Genomic DNA, 21,691 nt, shown 5'->3' with positions numbered 1-21,691 from the left:
GACAGGCGGCGGGGGCAGTGTCGGTGTTCCGTCCCAACATGATAATCGTCCCAACTTGAGATGTTAAATTTGTATCGGGGATAAAGAATATTAATTTTGGTTTTTACCCATACACCGATGTGTGTTAGCACTGTATACTCAGTACTTTCCCCGATGCAAATTTAACATCTCTTATTTTTTATTAGTCTTATTTTAATATTTTTAATATCGTTGCGGTACCCGCTGCCAAAACATAGGATTCGAACTGCCTCTAGCTACCGGGCAACCTTGGTAGTCTAGTTGGTAAGACACTGCTCTAGAATTGCAAGGGTCGTGGGTTCGAATCGCACCCGAGTAACATGCCTGTGATATTTTTTCACAGGACTCGGGAAAGTACTGAGTATACAGTGCTAACACTACAGTATCGGTGTATGGGTAAAAACCAAAATTAATATTCTTTATCCCCAATGCAAATTTAACATCTCTTATCGTCCCAACTTGATAATCGTCTCAACTATAATATAAAGTTGGAGTGGAACATCAGCATGGTGAGTTTCGTGTCAGGCTAATAACACACTCGGAGCAGCACCAGTAATAAATAAAAAGCAAAACTTTATTTTCATTCAGGAAAAAGTTTTGAGGTCGCCAATTTGGCCGAAGAAAATTGAGGTCGGTCCGGTAAACCATAAATACAACGTTAATTTATTTTGTTTGACTTTAGCTTCACCTGCTGCATTTAAAAACAACCTTACATGTAGTTAAAGACAATGGACACTATTGGTAATTGTCAAAGAACAGTCTTCTCACTTGGTGCATCTCAACATATGCATAAAATAACAAACCTGTGAAAATTTGAGCTTGATTGGTCGTCGGAGTTGCGAGATAACTATGAATGAAAAAATCACCCTTGTCACACAAAGTTGTGTGCTTTCAGATGCTTGATTTCGAGACCTCAAATTCTAAACTTGAGGTCTCAAAAACAAATTTGTGGAAAATTACTTCTTTCTCGAAAACTATTGCATTTCAGAGGGAGCCGTTTCTCACAATGTTTTATACTATCAACCTCTCCCCATTACTCGTTAGCAATTGAGGTTTTATGCTTATAATTATTTTGAGTAATTACCAATAGTGTCCACTGCCTTTAAAAAACATGTAAAAACAACCTTAGTTAAAAAACATCTAGAGTGACATCCTTCTATTTTACTTTCAAGCTAATAAAACACCCAGCAGAGCCAGGTAAAAAATAATTAGAGCCCAAGCATCAGTTTACTTTTTAATTCTAGCTTCACTGACACTTGCCACATGAGCTGCTTTGTCTTTAAAAGTTTCTGTTCACAGATTGACTTACACAAAACACCCCCCTAAACATTGACTGACGCTCTTCCATTTCAGGCTATTATAAAACACTCAGCTCAGAGCCAGGTAACAAATAATTAAGCTTGATACAGTTTTTAAGTTTACTTTTTAAGTTTAGCTTCACTGGACGCATGCTGCTTTTTATTAAAAAGTTTCAGTTTGTGGACGGACTTACAACAAAACCAAACCCCAAAACATTGACTGAAATCCTTCAATTTCAGGCTTACAAAACATTCAGCAGAACCGTGGTTGTGTGGTTAAAAATAATAAAAAGGATGTTATATTTATTACCCGGCTACTATTAAGTTTGAAACTTTAGCTTCAATGCTCGCGCGCTGTTTAAAAAAAAAAAAGATCTGGCTGTCAAATGGTATTATAGGCTACAGTACGTGAACTCTAACCATGCATACAATGTGTACTGACTCATGAATGTTCCGGGGGTGATACATGAAATGAAGAGGTACGTAAATGATGTGCATGGAGAAAGTATTATACTCTGTGATGATTGCCAAATTGAATGTAAAGCTTCTGACACTTGCCGGTCGCGTGCTGCTTTTTGTTAAAAAGATCTGGCTGTCAAATGGTATTATAGGCTAGTGAGCACTAACCACGCACACAAAGTGTACTGAATCATGAATGTTCCGGGGTGTTACATGATATTGTAAATGACGTGTATGAAGAAAGTTTTATACTCTGTGATGATTGCCAAATTGAATGTAAAGCTTACTGACAGTGGCCGCGTGCTGCTTTTTATGAAAGAAGAGATCTGTCTGTCAAGTGGTAACCTAAGCTAAAGTGAGTGAACGCTAACCATGCATACAAAGTGTGAATCATGAATGTTCCGGGGGTGTTATATGAAGGTGTAAATGACGTGCATGAAGAAAGTTTTATACTCTGTGATGATTGCCTAATTAAATGTAAATCCCTTGAGTTCCTAAGCCTGTGAATGTTGTGCAAAGAGTGTCCTAGGCCTTTGTGTGTGATTGCAACACAGTTTGCTCCATTCTCGCCCACACTCTGTCTGGGCTGAATTCACTGTGTAAAGTCTCTTATAAATCTTAACTCCATTTACCACAAGTTTACTAATGTACTGAACTCCTGCCTTGAATTATAAAGTCCGATCTGGTTTTGGTTGTAGTTGTGATTAAGTGATCTGTAATTACAAAGTAGGTTTTCATTTTGTTGTTTTCAGGTTGATTTCTGAATTGTTCATCCTTGTAATTTGAGCCACAACAGCCTCTGACTGCAAATATCATTTGATTGCAATTAAAAACCATTTCAAATCAATTGAAATCTATCATCTCTACGAACCACAAAGGTCATCTTATAAATGTACACAATCTTATTTGCAAAACTTTACACAATCATTTATAGTTCATGTACAGTGTTTTTTTTAAATTTGGATCTCGTCATGTTTTCTCTATTCGTACAGTGAGCTTAACTCCAGCCCCCCTCCCAATTTTTTGGGGGAAAAAAACCACACTAATGTATCACTGTCATTTGGAATCCTCAATCGGTATCACCTTTCATTTTAAAAATTGCTGCTTCCAACACTATAAACACAGAAGCCGTTATCGTGGACCAGCGTTCATCATTCCAGTGTGTGGGTTATCCAACATGGCTCCTTCATAACAATGACCATGATGAGGACTTCTCCAACCGTATCAGTCTCTTCTGTTGTCAAAACACTGGACTCTACTCTTGAGGGGCTCATGAGGCAACAAAGGCGATTGCAATGCATCCTGGTCATTGCCCTAAATGCCCTTGAAATGCTCCATGAAATCGCTAATTACCTTCTAGGGTGCCTTTTACCCAATGAAGAAAATGCCTCGTGGTGCTCTTGCCCTTTCAAAAACAAAGCATACAGGGGTTAGATGAGAATCAAATCTCACCTGTAAGCTTAAACCCAGACAATCCCAACTCTAAGATTGTAATCCTCAATTCCTCTAGTCCTCTTTGTTTATGTCCAGGTTGGTACATGTACATGTACATGTAGTTGGGTTTTAAAAACAACGATCATTCCATAACAGACTGTATTCGGCCTACTGAGAGAGTTGCAGCAACTTGCGTTTAGAAGCCATTTTCAGTGCACACAGGTTACCAGACTAGACAGCACATCTGGTTGTGCTACTTTTGGACCGAAAATAGCATCCAGCAACCAAAAAATCTTTTTTGTTGTATGTATTGTTTTTTGTTCTGCCCCTCGGAATAGGGTTTTGTACACTAGATATATGGCGCATTAGAAATGCATAACTATTATTATTATTATGGCGTCTGTGCCTTTGGTCTGTAACCTGATGCCCTTTGAAATGTAGAGCGCCACTAGAAATTTACATTTCCCCTGTAGCCACCTTTGGATAGCACTGGCGGGCAGCCCTGGGCCTAATTTCATAGAGCTGCTTAAAGGCAGTGGACACTATTGGTAATTTTCAAAGACTAGCCTCCACAGTTGATGTATCTCAACATACGCAAAAAATAACAAACCTGTGAAAATTTGAGCTCAATCGGTCATCAAACTTGCGAGATAATAGTGAAAGAAAAAAACACCGTTGATGAACAGCATAGTTGACGCCAGATAATGGTATTGACCACAGACACGATGAAGGCTCTTGAGCTGATAAATAGTATCAAATATCACAGGGAATGATTACTGTCAAAAGACCGTTCAACTTATTGCATATGTTACGCTTCTGTACTTCCATAATTCCTGCTCTTCTGTAATGTTGATGGCCTCATACACTGTGCCATGGCTGTATAATTTTGGCTAATGTGGACTAAGTACCAAACAGAAACTATGCAGTGTTGTTTTAAAAAACACTTTGTATGAAGGTACATGCCTTCATGTTACAACCAATGATAACAACTTTGTATATTTTTTAAGTGCAAGTGTACTTTGTTCGTTACTGAGGGACTGTTGTCAGCGAAGGGAGTGGAGGCAGTCTGCAATGGTTGGTTGGCATGATGGGCCATCTCTTGTTTATGGTCTGTAGGTATAGTTTTGAAAGCTTGGAAGGACTGTTTTGATTGTGTGTTAAAAAATCCAGTTTGCAATTTGTCACCTGTCGGCATATATTTGCTTTGATTTCTTTTTAACAGGATGTTTGAGGATTTCAAACTGTCACTTTGAATCTAAATTCATATTGACCAAATTACTGAAATTTCCTATCTCTTTATATAAACGCATGCACGATTACATAACTCAAAACTGCAAACATTGTGTATAGGCCTACATGTATGCAAAATAATGATGAGGTTCATTGTGACTTTCTGTCGTCACGACTCTTACAACCAAACATTCATCTATTTGGGTTACCCATTACAAAGTCAGTCAGGGATGTAACAAAAGAACAAGAGATCTCGCGAATAACTAACAATGATTCAGGCCTGTATGTTTTTGACATTAGGCAATGACCAGGGGCATGGAGGCAATTGCCCATGAAGTACATGAAGCTGTGGGACTTTTATAGTCAAATAAAACATTCATCTCTTTGGGTTACTCATTTCAAAGTCAGTTAGGGATGTAACAAGAGATCGCCCAAATAAAAAACAATCATTATGATCTTTGATGTTTGTGTAAAAATGACCATCAGTGGAATACATCAACGCTCAAATTACCAATTTTAAAATTCCTAAAGTATGTAACAATATACCTGCCAGGAAGGTTTTGTAGTGCGCTGCATGAGAGGAGATGCTAATCTGCAGGGAGAGAGGAGACAAGTTCCTGTGACCTTCACTTGAGGGCGTCTCATGTTTGCTTCCTCTCAATTCCTCTCCGTTGTAAATCAAGTTGTGGGGGTGGGACTTCGATTGGGCTTCAGACTACTATGAGAGGGTCTTTTACTTAGAAACACAGATACGATGATGACTATGAATTCTTTGTTTAAAGGTACGTGCATACTATGCCTTGTGTTCAGAACGCGGGTTGGTTTGGAGGCATGGCATCATGAGGTATCAATTTATATTTGGTTGCTGGTAACACTGTGTGTATTACTTCAAGTGAAGATTGTTCACGATTGAGAACTTGTCTCGCTATTTGTTTTACTGTCGTGGAATAGAAAGGAGACAGTTTGAAGAGGACTTTAATGTACTTTTGCTGAGTGGATCGAGGTGACTTCTCAATGAACTTCACTTTCACCCCAGACAAAGTTGCCCTAGGTAGTAACCTTCCTCAGGGCAAGACAATGCCGGCTGCTGCCCTTAACAAAATTGCCCAATGGGTAATAACAATGTTACCCTGATAGTAATAATATTGCCCCAGAAAATGTTGGACGCCGCTCCCAACAAATTTGCCCTGGGAAATAACGATCTAACAAACAAAGAATGTCGGCTGTCGCCGCTACCAAAGTATCTCACAAAAAAACGATCTCAAACCCAGACAATGTCAGCTGTCCTACCTAACAAAATAGCCCTACGTAGTAACGATTTAACTCACACCCCGTCAGTGTCGGCTGTCGCCCTAACAAAATTGCCCTGGTTGTAACCATCTCATCACAGAAAATGTTGTTCGTCAGTTTAATGATGAAGTGTCAACCTCAAAACAAGGAAAACTGTAAGAAGAGGTTTATTTTTTATTTTCAAGATAATATTTTTTTCTTAAAGGATATTATTTCTTTCCCATTCAAAAAAATCCTCATCAGAGTAGGATACATTCTGTACCTTTAAACCTTCAAAGTTTGATTTCATAGGTAATTTACGTCAATGTTGTTGTTCCGTTGACCCATTATACAAGACACTCACAACTGCCAGTGGGGATGTGAGCTCTAAAATGCAACCCTGCCTGCCAGATGAATGTAATCTTGTCGTAGTTCAATCTTGACTGACGTCAAAGTAAAAGGCCGCAGGTGGGGACTATGCGCTTCGTAGTGTGTAGTGCAAATATTGCAGGGCGGGAATGTCATGTTTGACAGGGCTGTGGTGTTTGCACGACCGCAAAGGACGCTTCCTCCGTTGGATAATCTCTTAGTTTATGGGTAATTCGAAAGGACATCAAGGCAAAAGCTAGCGGCAATTGATTTGATGGTTTCAATTCAATAGCCTGTTCATAGTTTCAGGCCTGCGCAGTGAACCAACTAATGACTCTCAAATGTACGTTGCCTCACCACTGTTATTGTAGTGAACAACCTATATTGTACATATGCCGCATTTTATGCAAGTTGTCATTCTGGGAAATAGATTGTTTCAGATGTTTAGCTGCGGAAGCTTGTCATACAGTAGAGTTAATAAAAAGTGGTTTGTGCTGAAAGTGTAGGCCTTTGATATTAATTGAAAATCTGTGTAAAACTGAATGCAAGTTTGTTGCCTGCGTAGAAAACTATTTATTGTATTATTAAATTACTTTTTCAAACGACATTTGTTACATGCCCTACAAGTACATTTGTACATGGAAAGTTAACTGTGCTTATCACACATCTGCATATATAAGGGAATAAATTGCTAAAAAAAGATTCTCAATTGTAGAGACTCTCATTATAAATGAAGTTTGAAACCTAAGCGTCTTCAAGTGTCGGCAAAAATGTCCGCAATTGACATACTTGAAGATATAGAATTGTTCTGGTCTCGTTAAATAACTCAAGGAATAAAAGTTCTCAACCATTGATGGTCAGAATCTACTACATGTAGGTCTATTTGTTCAGATGCAAGTCCTGAGTACACCACCATAGTACAAACCACAATCAGCCAAAACATACCAAATAACCTTTTAAGGGCGTTCAAACGTCTGAAGATGGTAAATTGAGAAACAGAGCATCAGTGTTTACAGCTCTATAGTCATCAGGTCACCCTGTCATAACCGCTGACGCACAATATCATGCTTACCTTTGCATCAGATTATAATTAAAGGTTTTTGTACAGAAAAACAATCCCACAGATTTACATTAAACTTACACCGTTTAACATGTTTAAAGATAATGATAGTAGAAAGCTCATCTTAATATATTACTAGCTGAGGTGGTTTAGTTTTTGAGAAAATAGTAAACCAGTGTCACGTAAACATGTTTTACATGCTCATTGTCTTGTCCGCTTCCTTTGTCCTTTGTCCTTTGTCCTGTCACGGTTCCGTGGTTTTATGTTTTTTTGTCCATAGGTTATGGTACAAAAGCGTTCTGCTTCACCTTACTCCTAAATGTTGTCATTCTGCCGATTATTATTGATTCATTGTGCACCAAATATATTTATTATCTCATGTTACTGTGTTACTTGGGTAATTTCAACTTATTGTGCTTTTTTTGTAATGAAATTGCAGCATTGAAATAAATGTTACTGAATGCTAATATAATTTCACCTAGTTAGAGACACAAATTATTTTTGTGACTGTTTTACTCATTTCTTAAAAACTACAGCACCTCAGTAAGTAATATTTTAAGGGAAGCCTTCTACCATCATTGTCTTCAAACTGTGTAAGTTTAATGTAAATCTGTGGACATTGTGTTTTGTGTCCTACAAAAAGTACCAAGACCCTTTAAAGGCAGTGGACACTATTGGTAATTACTCAAAATAATTATGATCATAAAACCTTACTTGATTACGAGTAATGGGGAGAGGTTGATGGTATAAAACATTGTGAGAAACAGCTCCCTCTGAAGTGCCATAGTTTTCGAGAAAGAAGTAATTTTCCACGAATTTGATTTCGAGACCTCAGATTTAGAACTTGAGGTCTCGAAATCAACCATCTAAATGCACACAACTTCGTGTGACAAGGGTGTTTTTTTCTTTCATTATTATCTCGCAAATTCGACGACCGATTGAGCTCAAATTTTCAGAGGTTTGTTATTTTATGCATGTTGAGATACATCAACTGAGAAGACTGGTCTTTGACAATTACCAATAGTGTCCACTGCCTTTAACATGTTTAATGGTCTCTACAGGTCATCCCATTGCTGTTTACAAACCTCACACTCACTTGACACCTTTGTCTTTCTAAGCACTCAAATTTCTGCGTCTTGATTTTCTGCTCTGTGCAGATGCTGGGATGATCGTAGGTTACGCCCCTGAGGTGACATGGCGCTGGAGGTGACCATGGCTGACGCAACACAACCGGTGGTTGTTGACTCGACGATATGTGAAGTGACAAGTCAACAGGAGGAGCTTGAAAGGTGGGATGTGAAAATAATATACGGTGGAACTATTTGAAGCCTGTGTGATGTTTTTTGCTCGGCCCCACTGGTCTTGTTCAGGACCGCTAGGATGGGCTGACTCTTATTCATGATTTAGTGTTGCATGATGGGTACAATTGTTCAGGGGGGAGGGTGTTAATAGGGTTTTCGTGGTCGTGACCAACAACTTTTTTTGTTGAATTCTCTGTTGGTTAACCACTGGTCAAAGACTGAAACAATTATTGTTTACAGCTGCGAAAACACAATCTCGTCATGTACACACAAGATGAGGCCCCATGGATAATAAAAATATTGTTTAAACCAAAGTAAGATATAAGTTGTGGTCGAATGAAGGACAACTAATGATTTGCAATGGAATAAATTTACACAACAGAGCTACATCATTATTGATAGTTGAATCTTTCATGAAGAGGAAGAGGGAATCAAGGAAGAGGAAATCAAGGGTCATTCGATCAGGGGGAGTGGTAAAATTTGTTTGGATAAAGCTTGCGTCCCAACACCTTTGGATGAGGCGCTGGGACCAGTGTGAAGTGTTTTTTCAGTTTGATTGATTGGTTGATTGTCTAGAAAGGCCCTACTAGTGAGGTAGCAAACAAAACTTTTTCACTGAAGGAAGTTAGGCGATGTAGAAGTGTTCACTAGTGTTCATACTTTCACAGGAAACAGTTTTTTTTTCTCTCCAGTAGTCCTTGAGAGTTTGCAGTTCAATTTCCTCGGAATGTCATGAAGTGTGAACGAGGCTTTTTGAGAATCTCAAAATAACCTATATCAACATCTTACCAAAATCTGTCTAAACTTCTCAACCGCGCATCGGAAATTGGGCAATGGAATTTGTAAAAGGTTCTTAAAAAGCGTACTACTGGCGAGCGGTTCAACAGGAAGTACGGTTTGTCACTGCATTCAGACATCAAAAATCTAAGTACATCATCCTTCAAGTGCCAAATTCCAAGTGGGCTATACACAATACGTATCGCACACATTGTATTTATAAAGAAGTATCCTAAAGTAAACCTATTTCTTGAGAGCCTCTCCCGGTAAAGATGTGTGGAGGGTTTTCTAGACATTTATCTCAAGAGTCTTCTGTATTACTTTAACATGTACAATATATCATCACGATCCTACAACAGGCACTAAAGTGTTCTTGTTTTTGAGTGAAGGAGTGGTGGGGGGGGGGGGGGGGGCGGGGTGTTGTGTTTCTCAAACGGACTTGAGTTACACAGGGGAGAACAAATTTATGCCACTGCGAAAAGAGGTTGTGCTGTTGTTGTTTTTTTTTCCAGACTGGGATAGCTATTTTGGCTGTGAAAAAAAATTTGATAGTGCAGTGTGTGCTCATGACACATTATTCAAGAGAGAGATTCTTCCCAGTTTATAGAACTCACATCATTTTTTACAGGGGTGTCCCTAACTGTTTTAATCGTCAGCTGAACTAGTCAGTGTTCTCCCTTAACAGTATTCACGAACGAACATCAACCCTCTGAAATCTGAGAAACAATGTATGAATTGTTCTTAGATAAATTTGAGTTTTTATGAACTTGAGACACTTTTTGTTCATTGTTCACAGATTGGTTATTAAACAGTTAATGCCTCACTGCTTAAATTTGCTATAAAAAAAACCCCCCAAAAACGAGTTTAAACATGTTTCAAAAGTTCCACATTCATGGTTGATAACAAGTTTTATACGCAAACACTGTCAAAAACAAACATTTCAAAAAAATGTTAATTTCAAATGTGGTTTTCTGCAAACATAAATAAGTTGCTGGGGCTAAAGTGTCTCTTCATGAATACGTTGACGGTTTATCCTGCTCCCACTCATGCCTGTTGCTGAGAAAAGTACATTTTCATTACGAGTTTTAAAGTATCTGGGACTTTTTTGACCGTGTGCCAAGCCTACGCTTTAAGGCAATCAATTGACGAATTGGCTTCTGAAATTTCAATACCTATCTGCCTATAGACATGATAGACTGGGCAAGTCTCGCAAGAATTGAAAACCGCTGGTACCACTTTGGGACCACTTACTTTGCTTTAATGCGTGAAGGAAACAAACTCGCGCACTTTAACAGGTACCCATGTTCAAGTACGCGGGAGACTCGCACAGTCTATAGATTCACACTCGACCTCCACTCCTTCAGTTTATTATTGCCCTGGATAAACACAGTCGATCATACCCTGTTCTTTTGTAACGATCTGGCCACAGTCACCGCAGTAGAATCACCCCTGGACGTCTGAAAGTTTATACCCGGTATGCCTCGCTTTCTTATGCCTCAGTGAACACTTGTCTTCATATTCTAGAAGATGCAATTCCCGTCGGTACTCTTTCGTAGGAAGGAGACCAATGTGGAGGGCTGTTCCACTTTCCATCGAAATTGCCCGTGACGTGTGACAACCATTCTAAATCTTGAAGAATTTCATAAAATGGCGATGGGAGCATCTGGAGAAGTGACCTACACTGTAGTCAATGAAATTGTTCTCTATACGTTGAGATGTGCAGCACTTTGATTTTATCTTCGCATCTGCGTTTGAAGGATACAAAGTAAAGCACGTGTCAAGTACCAGAAAGGTGGAACTCTTAAAGAGATCTAGATAAATACTTCTTTGTGTTCATGTGCCTTCGATGCGCCGTCAGTACTTAAAAAATTACTCTATTGAGCTCAGGAAAGATGAAAAAAACTATACAGCAAAAAAAAAAAAAAGACAAAAAAGATGTAGGATGAAAACAAAGTATCCACTTACCGGACATGAAATCTTCATGGATTTCTGCTGAGGGATGTTGCCATGGTGATCGGTGTGGGTGACAAACTTTCCATAACTCTTTTAAAGATGTCATTGATGTGGAGGTGGAGACTTTATTGAGCTGCCATTTTGTATATGAATCAGTTTAAAGGCAGTGGACACTATTGGTAATTACTTAAAATAATTATTATCATAAAACCTTACTTGGTAATGAGTAATGGGGAGAGGTTGATAGTATGAAACACTGTGAGAAACGGCTCCCTCTGAAGTGAAGTAGTAATCGAGAAAGAAGTGTTTTTCCACGAATTTGACTCTGAGAACTCAGATTTAGAATTTGAGGTCCCGAAATCAAGCATCTGAAAGCACACAACTTCTCGTGACTTCAACGTTATCTCGCAACTTCAATGACTATTGAGCCCAAATTTTCACAGATTTGTTATTTTATGCATGTTGGTATACACCAAGTGAGAAGACTGGTCTTTGACAATTACCAATAGTGTCCGGTGTCTTTAAAAGTTTGACCTAATCATTAGCAAGCCAGTTGATACTTTTACATACTGATCACATTTATTTGATATTTAAAACTCCTCCTTGTATCTCAGGTGATAGAGGGCTTGCCTGAAGCCTTACTCCAACTCAAATTGTATTGGTGACAAAATTATCTCCTTTTCTTTAAAACTACATTACTTGAAAGGGGGGTCGTTCTTATCAATGTCAGCACTCCAGTGCTTTTCACCATGTAGTTGTTTTGCTCATTAAATTTTGTAGTATTTGCCAAAAGTATACCCTGCCTATAATGAGGGCCTGGACACTATTGATTATTATTACTCAAAATAATTGTGAGCCTAAAAACTTACCTGGTAACAAGCAATGGAGAACTGTTGATGATATAAAACATTGTGAGAAAGGACTCCCTCTGAAGTAACATAGTTTTTAAGATAGAGGTATTTGTTCGCTCAATTGTTAAAATCAGGCCTGCCAAGTCCTTTTAGGCATCTGAAAGCTTTCTTTCATTATTCCCTTGCAACTTCGATGACCAATGGAGATAAATTGTCACAGATTTGTCATTTTATGCACAAATTTTGATAAACCAAGTGAGAATGCTTGTCTTTGACAATTATCAAACGTGTCTGAGGCATGTGCTTCGTTTTTGAAAGGGTAAGGGCACCACTGAGGCATTTTCTCCTTGCTAAAGGGCTATGAGGAAATTGTGAACTTTTACTGGAGCATTTCAAGGGCACCAAGGCAATGGCCATTGGGCTTGGAGGCAATCGCCTTCACTGCCTCCGTGAAGTATCAAGCTTGAGATTAGCACGGTCTATTTGTAGTGGAATCAACTCATCAATCTTTGATAACAAGCTTAGATTGTAAAACGTCATTTGTCTTTTCTTAATTGACAGGCTTGCTGTTGAGGAGCTGGTGAATGAAGCCAAGAGAGCCAAGGAGAGATCACAGACGTTAGGATCTTATGCATGGTATGTTCAGAAATAGTTAGGTAACTAGGAACATTTTGACGGGACAGGGGCGAGCGGGGCAAAAAGAACTAATTAAATTTAATTATAGGGGATTTTGTACTTTTATTTATTTGATTACACATCCAACAGAACAATAAGCGCCAATAACAGGATGAATAGGAATGGAAGTGTAATTTCTAGAGAAAGAGGTAATTTTTCACCCTAAAACATTGTATCTTTCTCAAACATCTTTCTCGTTTTTCTTCCTTTTTATTCTTGCAACTTCGATGAGCAACTGAGCTCAAATTTGAACATTTTTTTTTCTTTATTTGATAGCATCAAACAGCACAATAAGCGTTAAAAACATAAAAAAAACAAGATGAATAGGAATAGTAATGTAGTTTTAGAGAAAGAGGTAATTTTGTTTACCCTAAAACTTTGAATATGAGAAAGACGTCAAGCATGCTGCCTTTCTCAGGCATCTGAACCCACACAATTCTATAAGGTACATATACGCAACAAGTGTGTTTTTTCTTTCACTGTTGGTTGGTTCGATGACAATTGAGCTCAAAGTGTTACAGGTTTGTTATTTTATGCACATAAAACACCAAGTGAGAATACTGGTCTTTGACAATACAAAATTTAAACCTGGCCTTTAAACATTCATAACAATTATGTCCGACTACACTGTACTGTTAGGTGAGGTACTTTTAAACCACTGTGCGTTATGGGTCTGGTAATCTGGAGTGTGATTTTAAGGTTGTTTTTACACCAACTTTTTCTATTTTTTAAACATGGTCCTTTTGGCTTAGTCTAGGGAACCATTTGTACAACCATTCACATCACTGAAGGAGGGGGGGGGGGTGCCTCTCTCATTCGTTCAGGAAAAATATTTGTGAATCGTGGAAAGTTTCCTGCACCAAGTCTATTTTGTCTGAGTAGGCGTACTTCCGTGCTCCATACAAAAAAACAAGGAAAGTGATTAGCATTTATATGAATAAAAGCCGTCTACGTCATCCGGAGTCTCCGTCAAGAAAACATCTATCCGCAGGGCCTGAGGGCAGTACTGGGTCAAAAATCACATGTGTGGGAGTCTCTCCTTCAAACCCATCCCAGTAGGGGTACCCCCCCCCCCAGTCTGACCCCTTCCCTTTCTCAGATGGATACAGTCACGATCCAAATATGCAACCATGCTTTGTCTCTCGGCAAGGCTGTTACACTTGCACAGCGTACATTTGCAGAGGACAGGGAAGAATTACAAGCGATAAGATTAACGGCCTGGAGGAAACAAGTGTCTTTGTAAATGTCAGAAATATTTCTGTCTTGGTAGTATAAAGTCGTTGCGTTGGTACAAATTTCATATTTGAAGATGAAGAACCTTTTGGATTTGGCAAACACGATGGTACTTGTCTGCAAATGAGAAAGGCTTTGTCTGCTTTGATCATTGTTAATAGAAATGAAGAATGAGTTTCAACACTAATGTGATAAGAAATGTGTCCCCCTTTTCATACTTGAAGAGCCAATAAAAGATGATCTCAATTATGTCAACTGTTATCTTTTTATGGCCAAATAGACATCGCAAATTTGCATTTAGTTATAAATAACTGTAGTCAAAATTACACCCGGCCGCGCGGCTTTTTCAGCCGAGAGTCAAAAACGGCTTATCTATTATAATGACCCTGGATGCCAGTGATGATTTTCCCCTTTTGGTTTTGAACACAGTTCTACAGCTTTGGCATTTCCACACCAAATAGCCGCCACTGACGTCATGATTCCTGTCAGGCGGGTTTGTTTTACCCCACGTTTTTCAGAAATTTGGATTAGAGCGTTCTGGAGAAAAACCCATTTTTACCATGTTTTAACTTGAGGTGAGAGACTCGTTATATTTTTTATGTTTCCTGGATGGACAGCAGCTGTTAGAAAACTGTAATATCTATATATTTGAGATTATCCTTTATTGGCTGTTTAATGTTTTCTAATGTTTTGTGAATGTATTCTTATGTTATGAGTGGCAGTGACTCATGATTGGCCCAGCAGGGTCAAGACAGGTTGTCTCAACATGTTGGCGTTGTTGTATTCATCTGAAACTTTCAAAGGTGACTCCTATTGTATCTTTATCGATAACTGTTGCTTTACACCAGCATTACATTTCCCAAACCAAACAATGAACATAGACATATCTGCACCTCACAGTAGTTATCTATGAATCAATGGCGCAAACTGTTTTGTATTATAGTTTGTACAAACTATGTAAGAATCAAAATGGTTTAAATGATACCTTTCACACTTTTTGTACTACAGTGTGCCCTCTACTTACAGTACATTTAAACCACGTTCTATTGAAAACTGTTTGTGTTTGCTTCGACTGGAGGTGAAACTTGTGAGCCAGGCTGCCACCGACCAGATACTTGTGCCATTAAGCTGTCCCCGGTCCAGCCTGGTCAGTTCATTGCTTGGCTCTACACAATCTACTGGGGTCCCCGGTGGTGACGCTCTGTTGACTGACCAGTTTGTCTCCTTGAAGCTTTGTTTTGGTTGAGCAACCTCTGAGTTCAGATGGTGATCTGACTGTTGGCAGTGATGTCAATCTTGGTATTGGTTCTGCAGTGAGGTCAGAGGATGCATTGTCTATTTAGAAAATCGTTTAAAAACTTGAAGTGATTACATGTGTATTGGTGATACGTACGTTTACCTGTCCCTCTTTTCGAAGTCACAAACGAGATGATGTGTTTCAGCCAGAACTGAGCACAGTCTTTTGTTATTTTATTGAATTCAGCCAGATCTCCTGCCTTGCATTTCTGCTCCAGGAGGCGACATCTGAGCATCTGAGTTCATTGTCTGTGGTTCTGAACACCAACTTTTCACAGATTTGTAATTCATGAATGATTGATCGCACGGTGCATGAACACTGTCTGTGACTAATTTGGCAGCTCTACCAATCCTGAACCTTTATCCAGAGAGGCGCTAACTAACACTGATCTGTGTTGATGCAGAGTTGCAGAGATTAATGCCTGTGATCAGACGCCCGCAGCTGGACAAATTATCGCACTGCCACGGCGTAAATCTCACATGGTCTGAAAAAATGCTCAATGCATTGTGCAAAGCACCTCACACTGATCTGCATCACAGTTTTTTTTTTTTTGCAGTCTCCTCGCATTAATACCAATCATAATCACCACGCTCTGCTTTTAGCGCTAAATGTAATGCCATTGCATTACTGCTGTGCAGTAAGAGGGGTGTTGGTGATCAACAACAGTGCACTGTTGAGTGATATGGAAGACACGGAGTGATTTTTGTGCTATATTCTGACATTTTCTAGAGGTTCTTGGCTTTGACTTTTGTGCCAGTCGCCAACACTTCGCATTAGCCGCGAAACCTACTTACTGGACTGACTGGTGAATAATTTACTTTTAAGTCTCCTTCTCGTTGCAAGAAGATAAGATCTTTGTCCCTGGAGTAATTCTTCTTGGAAAGTTCTGTCTCCCTTTATTTTTATATCGTTATGATCTGTTTTTTCTGTCGTCATGTCTGTTGGTGTATTAGCACAATGTGATTTGGCAAAACAAATGTCACAGTGAATGTGTTTGTTTTCCTTCAGTGCTGACATGGCTGACATTACAGGCTGGAAATTAGGTTGAGTGTGTCTCGAGAGTATCAAACTCAGGTTCTGATAGCCGAGTCATCAGAGTTTGGGTTTGAATCCAGGGCCCAATTTCATAGAGCTGCTAAGCATAAAAGTTTGCTTAGCATGAAATTTCTTCCTTGATAAAAACAGGATTACCAACCAAATTTCCATTTGTTGCATGTTGCAGGGAGAAATGTCATGCTAAGCAAATTTTTGTGCTTAGCAGCGCTATGAAATTGGCCCCTGGTCATGAAACTTGTGTTCGTAGGCAAGGTACTTGAAACTATAATTGCTTCTCATCACCCAGGAGTATATGAGTTGGTGCGAGTGTAGAGATTGTTGATGTGAATGGTTAGCAACCTGTGTGCCAATTTGGCTGCTGGTGGTGCATACTCCTAAGGAGTTGGGACAGCTAGGGTTAGAGATCAGGCCTGGCATTACACATGGAAGTAGCCATGTTTGTTGCCCCTGGTCTTGGCCTTGGTGACCCTTCAAAATTGTCCCATTGACTTTAATATTTCTGATGGAAATCTTCTTATCGTGTCCACACACTATTTGCCGTGCTTCAGCCAGAACTAAACACAGCTCCTAGCAATATCATTGTTCTCTGCAAGGTCTTCAGTTCTGCATTCTTGCTCCAGAAGGGGGCATCTCAGGAGGTGGTCCATAGTTTGTGGCTCTGTCCCACGATGGAAATGCGCTTTTATAAATGAAAATGGCCTTGCCCTTTTTCAAGGATGAATTTTCAGGCCTGAGAGATGGTTTTCAGGAATGCTTTTATGGTCGTCTTATGACCAATGGAGAGTCCAGTCTGCCTATTGTTTAATGCTGTCCTCTTCCTTTGTTTCTCATGTTGTTTTTTATAGTCTCCTAAACTCATTGTATCTCACAAGCTTTTGTTTTGAACTCCTTTTGTATGGTCCTTTGTGTTGTGTAATGCGTGTAAAAGAACCCAATACTTTAAATCGAAACGAGAAGGGGTTCGCCTTGGTGCTCCTGATTTGACTGGCTGCATTGTGCCACAGCACCTTGTAAACCATTACATTGCTCTATGTAAGAGAAGTAGGCTTCATAGTTCAAACACTTTGCATACCTTGCAGGTAAATACCATATTGGCCAAATATTTGTTTATATTTTCCATCCCCTGCCGTTTTGCTCGTGGCTGGAGCAACTTGCCTACTGACCTTGTTAACGATTTCATATGTGCCCCCTTTACAGCAATTTTTATCCAAGCTCAAAAACCATTTTGATGTATAGACTGGCTTTTTAAAGTTCATGTTTTGCTCGTTTGCCTTTTTTGTTCCTTGTTTTGTTTCATGTTCTATGCTTTTTAGTTATTTTTATAATTGTTCAAATTTTTCCACCCCCTGCAGTTTTGCTCTTAGATAGAGTTACTTGCCTGTTTACAATGTCATTTCATTTGTGTCCCCTCATCGGAATTTTGTTGTATTGCTCTTAAACCATTTTGATGTATAGACTTGCTTTCTTTACGTATATCATTTTAGGTGTGTTTTTCTGTGTATGTCTTTGCTTGTTTGCCTTTTTAAATTGTTTAGTGATTTGTATTATCTTCTGTGCTTTTTTATATGCCCCCTCTTGCCTTAATGTATTTTTAGGGTTTTAGCGACAGTTATTTTTTTAACTTTTATGCTCTCCTGGGCACCCCACTGTTGTTTTACTTTGTTTTCTTAAATATTTTTAATGTATGTATATGTGCTTGTAAATGTGATTGCCCGAATAAATATTATTATTATTATTATTATTATTATTATTATTATAACACGACAAAAACAAGTGCGACATGTCAAGCTTGGTGTCCTTGTTAGCTACATGTATTCTACTCTACCTAATTCAAACATGCATCTCACTTCAATCAAGAGTAAGCTTTTGTTCTGCACTGATTATTATTTAAGTACAGTGTTTTACACTGGTTATATTGAATGTTTTGTTCATACAAATCCAAAGGCACATTAGGTGGGAGTTGAACCTACAACCCTTGACCCTGGTTGGTAGTGAGTCATCTCATAAGGTCTGTATGGGCCTTCCCATGTCAAGCTTGGTGTCCTTGTTAGCTACATGTATTCTACTCTACTTAATTCAAACACGTATCTCACTTCAATCAAAAGTTAGCTTTTGTTCTGCACTGACAGTGTTTTACACTGTATTATTGAATGTTTTACATGTATTAATACAAATCCAAAGGCATATTAGGTGGGAGTTGAACCTACAACCCATGACCCTGGATTCTTATTGAGTAATTTCATAATGTCTATGGGGGCCATCCCATGGCAAGCTTGGTGTCCTTATTAGCTACTACTGAGCTACTCTACTTAATTCAAACGCGTATCTCACTTCAATCAGTAGTTAGCCTTTGTTCTGCACTGATTATTATAGTATACTGTGTTTTATCGTGTATAATATTGAATGTTTTATTATTAAAATTTTTGCCTAAAAATGTGTAAACCACTTTAGCCTTGTGACCTTGGCAAATTTTGCCTTCCTTGTACTGGCAATTTAGCAAATAGCCTTGTGTACTTGCTGCAATTTTTGCTTAAAAATGTGTACAAGGCTATATAGCCTTGAAAATGCTTGAAAATGTGTATAAGGCTATAAGCCCTGTGTACTTGCTGCAATTTTTGCTTGAAAATGTGTACAAGGCTATAGCCTTGTGTACTTGCTGCAATTTTTGCTTGAAAATTATACTTGCTGCAATTTTTGCTTGAAAATGTGTACAAGGCTTGCAGCCCTGTGTACTTGCTGCATTTTTTGCTTGAAAATGTGTACAAGGCTATAGCCTTGTGTACTTGCTGCAATTTTTGCTTGAAAGTTATACTTGCTGCTTTCTTTGCTTGAAAATTATACAAGGCTATAGCCTTGTGTACTTGCTGCAATTTTTGCTTGAAAATTATACTTGCTGCTTTTTTTGCTTGAAAATTATACAAGGCTATAGCCCTATGCACTTTCTGCATTTTTGCTTAAAAATTTGCTTGAAAATTATACAAGGCTATAGACTTGTGTACTTGCTGCAATTTTTGCTTGAAAATTATACAAGGCTATAGCCTTGTGTACTTGCTGCAATTTTTGCTTGAAAATTATACAAGGCTATAGCTTTGTGTACTTGCTGCATTTTTTGCTTGAAAATGTGTACAAGGCTATAGCCTTGTGTACTTGCTGCATTTTTTGCTTGAAAATGTGTACAAGGCTATAGCCTTGTGTACTTGCTGCAATTTTTGCTTGAAAATCATACTTGCTGCAGTTTTTGCTTGAAAATGTGTACAAGCCTTGTGTACTTGCTGCAATTTTTGCTTGAAAGTTATACTTGCTGCTTTTTTTGCTTGAAAATTATACAAGGCTATAGCCTTGTGTACTTGCTGCTATTTTTGCTTGAAAATTATACTTGCTGCTTTTTTTGCTTGAAAATTATACAAGGCTATAGCCTAATGCACTTTCTGCATTTTTGCTTGAAAATTTGCTTGAAAGTTATACAAGGCTATAGACTTGTGTACTTGCTGCAATTTTTGCTTGAAAATTATACAAGGCTATAGCCTTGTGTACTTTCTGCATTTTTTGCTTGAAAATTTGTACAAGGCTATAGCCTTGTGTACTTGCTGCAATTTTTGCTTGAAAATTATACTTGCTGCTTTTTTGCTTGAAAATGATACAAGGCTATAGCCTTATGCACTTTCTGCATTTTTGCTTAAAAATTTGCTTGAAAATTATACAAGGCTATAGACTTGTGTACTTGCTGCAATTTTTGCTTGAAAATTATACAAGGCTATAGCCTTGTGTACTTGCTGCAATTTTTGCTTGAAGATGTGTACTTGCTGCAATTTTTGCTTGAAAATGTGTACAAGGCTATAGCCTTGTGTACTTGCTGCATTTTTTGCTTGAAAATGTGTACAAGGCTATAGCCTTGTGTACTTGCTGCAATTTTTGCTCGAAAATTATACTTGCTGCAATTTTTGCTTGAAAATTATACTTGCTGCAGTTTTTGCTTGAAAATTATACAAGGCTATAGCCTTGTGTACTTGCTGCAATTTTTGCTTGAAAATTATACAAGGCTATAGCCTTGTGTACTTGCTGCAATGTTTGCTTGAAAATTATACAAGGCTATAGCCTTGTGTACTTGCTGCATTTTTTGCTTGAAAATTTGCTTGAAAATTATACAAGGCTATAGCCTTGTGTACTTTCTGCATTTTTTGCTTGAAAATTTGTACAAGGCTTGTGTACTTGCTGCAATTTTTGCTTGAAAATTATACAAGGCTATAGCCTTGTATACTTGCTGCTTTTTTTGCTTGAAAATGATACAAGGCTATAGCCTTATGCACTTTCTGCAATTTTTGCTTAAAAATTTGCTTGAAAATTATACAAGGCTATAGACTTGTGTACTTGCTGCAATTTTTGCTTGAAAATTATACAAGGCTATAGACTTGTGTACTTGCTGCAATTTTTACTTGAAAATTATACAAGGCTATAGCCTTGTGTACTTGCTGCAATTTTTGCTTGAAAATTATACAAGGCTATAGCCTTGTGTACTTTCTGCATTTTTTGCTTGAAAATTTGTACAAGGCTTGTGTACTTGCTGCAATTTTTGCTTGAAAATTATACAAGGCTATAGCCTTGTATACTTGCTGCTTTTTTTGCTTGAAAATGATACAAGGCTATAGCCTTATGCACTTTCTGCAATTTTTGCTTAAAAATTTGCTTGAAAATTATACAAGGCTATAGCCTTGTGTACTTGCTGCAATTTTTGCTTGAAGATGTGTACTTGCTGCAATTTTTCCTTGAAAATGTGTACAAGGCTATAGCCTTGTGTACTTGCTGCATTTTTTGCTTGAAAATGTGTACAAGGCTATAGCCTTGTGTACTTGCTGCAATTTTTGCTCGAAAATTATACTTGCTGCAATTTTTGCTTGAAAATTATACAAGGCTATAGCCTTGTGTACTTGCTGCATTTTTTGCTTGAAAATGTGTGAAAGGCTATAGCCTTGTGTACTTGCTGCAATATTTGCTTGAAAATGTGTACAAGGCTATAGCCTTGTGTACTTGCTGCAATTTTTGCTTGAAAATCATACTTGCTGCAGTTTTTGCTTGAAAATTATACAAGGCTATAGCCTTGTGTACTTGCTGCAATTTTTGCTTGAAAATTATACAAGGCTATAGCCTTGTGTACTTGCTGCAATGTTTGCTTGAAAATTATACAAGGCTATAGCCTTGTGTACTTGCTGCAATTTTTACTTGAAAATTATACAAGGCCTTGTGTACTTGCTGCATTTTTTGCTTGAAAATTTGCTTGAAAATTATACAAGGCTATAGCCTTGTGTACTTTCTGCATTTTTTGCTTGAAAATTTGTACAAGGTATATAGCCTTGTGTACTTGCTGCAATTTTTGCTTGAAAATTATACAAGGCTATAGCCTTATGCACTTTCTG

General features: G+C 38.2%; 1 protein-coding gene across 1 annotated transcript in view; it reads left to right on the top strand.

Moving 5' to 3' along the window:
* The window catches only part of LOC139936608 (uncharacterized), a 33,472-nt gene that overhangs the window by 266 nt on the left and 11,515 nt on the right, over window positions 1–21,691 (top strand). Inside the window, exons 2-3 of the mRNA XM_071931450.1 lie at window positions 8,295–8,426; window positions 12,581–12,655. Of these exons, the coding sequence (XP_071787551.1) occupies window positions 8,332–8,426; window positions 12,581–12,655 (170 nt within the window). The 5' untranslated portion in view covers window positions 8,295–8,331. The remainder of the gene's footprint in view (window positions 1–8,294; window positions 8,427–12,580; window positions 12,656–21,691) is intronic.

Source organism: Asterias amurensis, chromosome 4 (assembly GCF_032118995.1).
Source record: "Asterias amurensis chromosome 4, ASM3211899v1".
Classification (NCBI taxonomy): domain Eukaryota; kingdom Metazoa; phylum Echinodermata; class Asteroidea; order Forcipulatida; family Asteriidae; genus Asterias; species Asterias amurensis.
The sequence above is the reverse complement of the archived record's forward strand: the minus strand, read 5'-3'. Positions and strand labels throughout refer to the sequence as shown.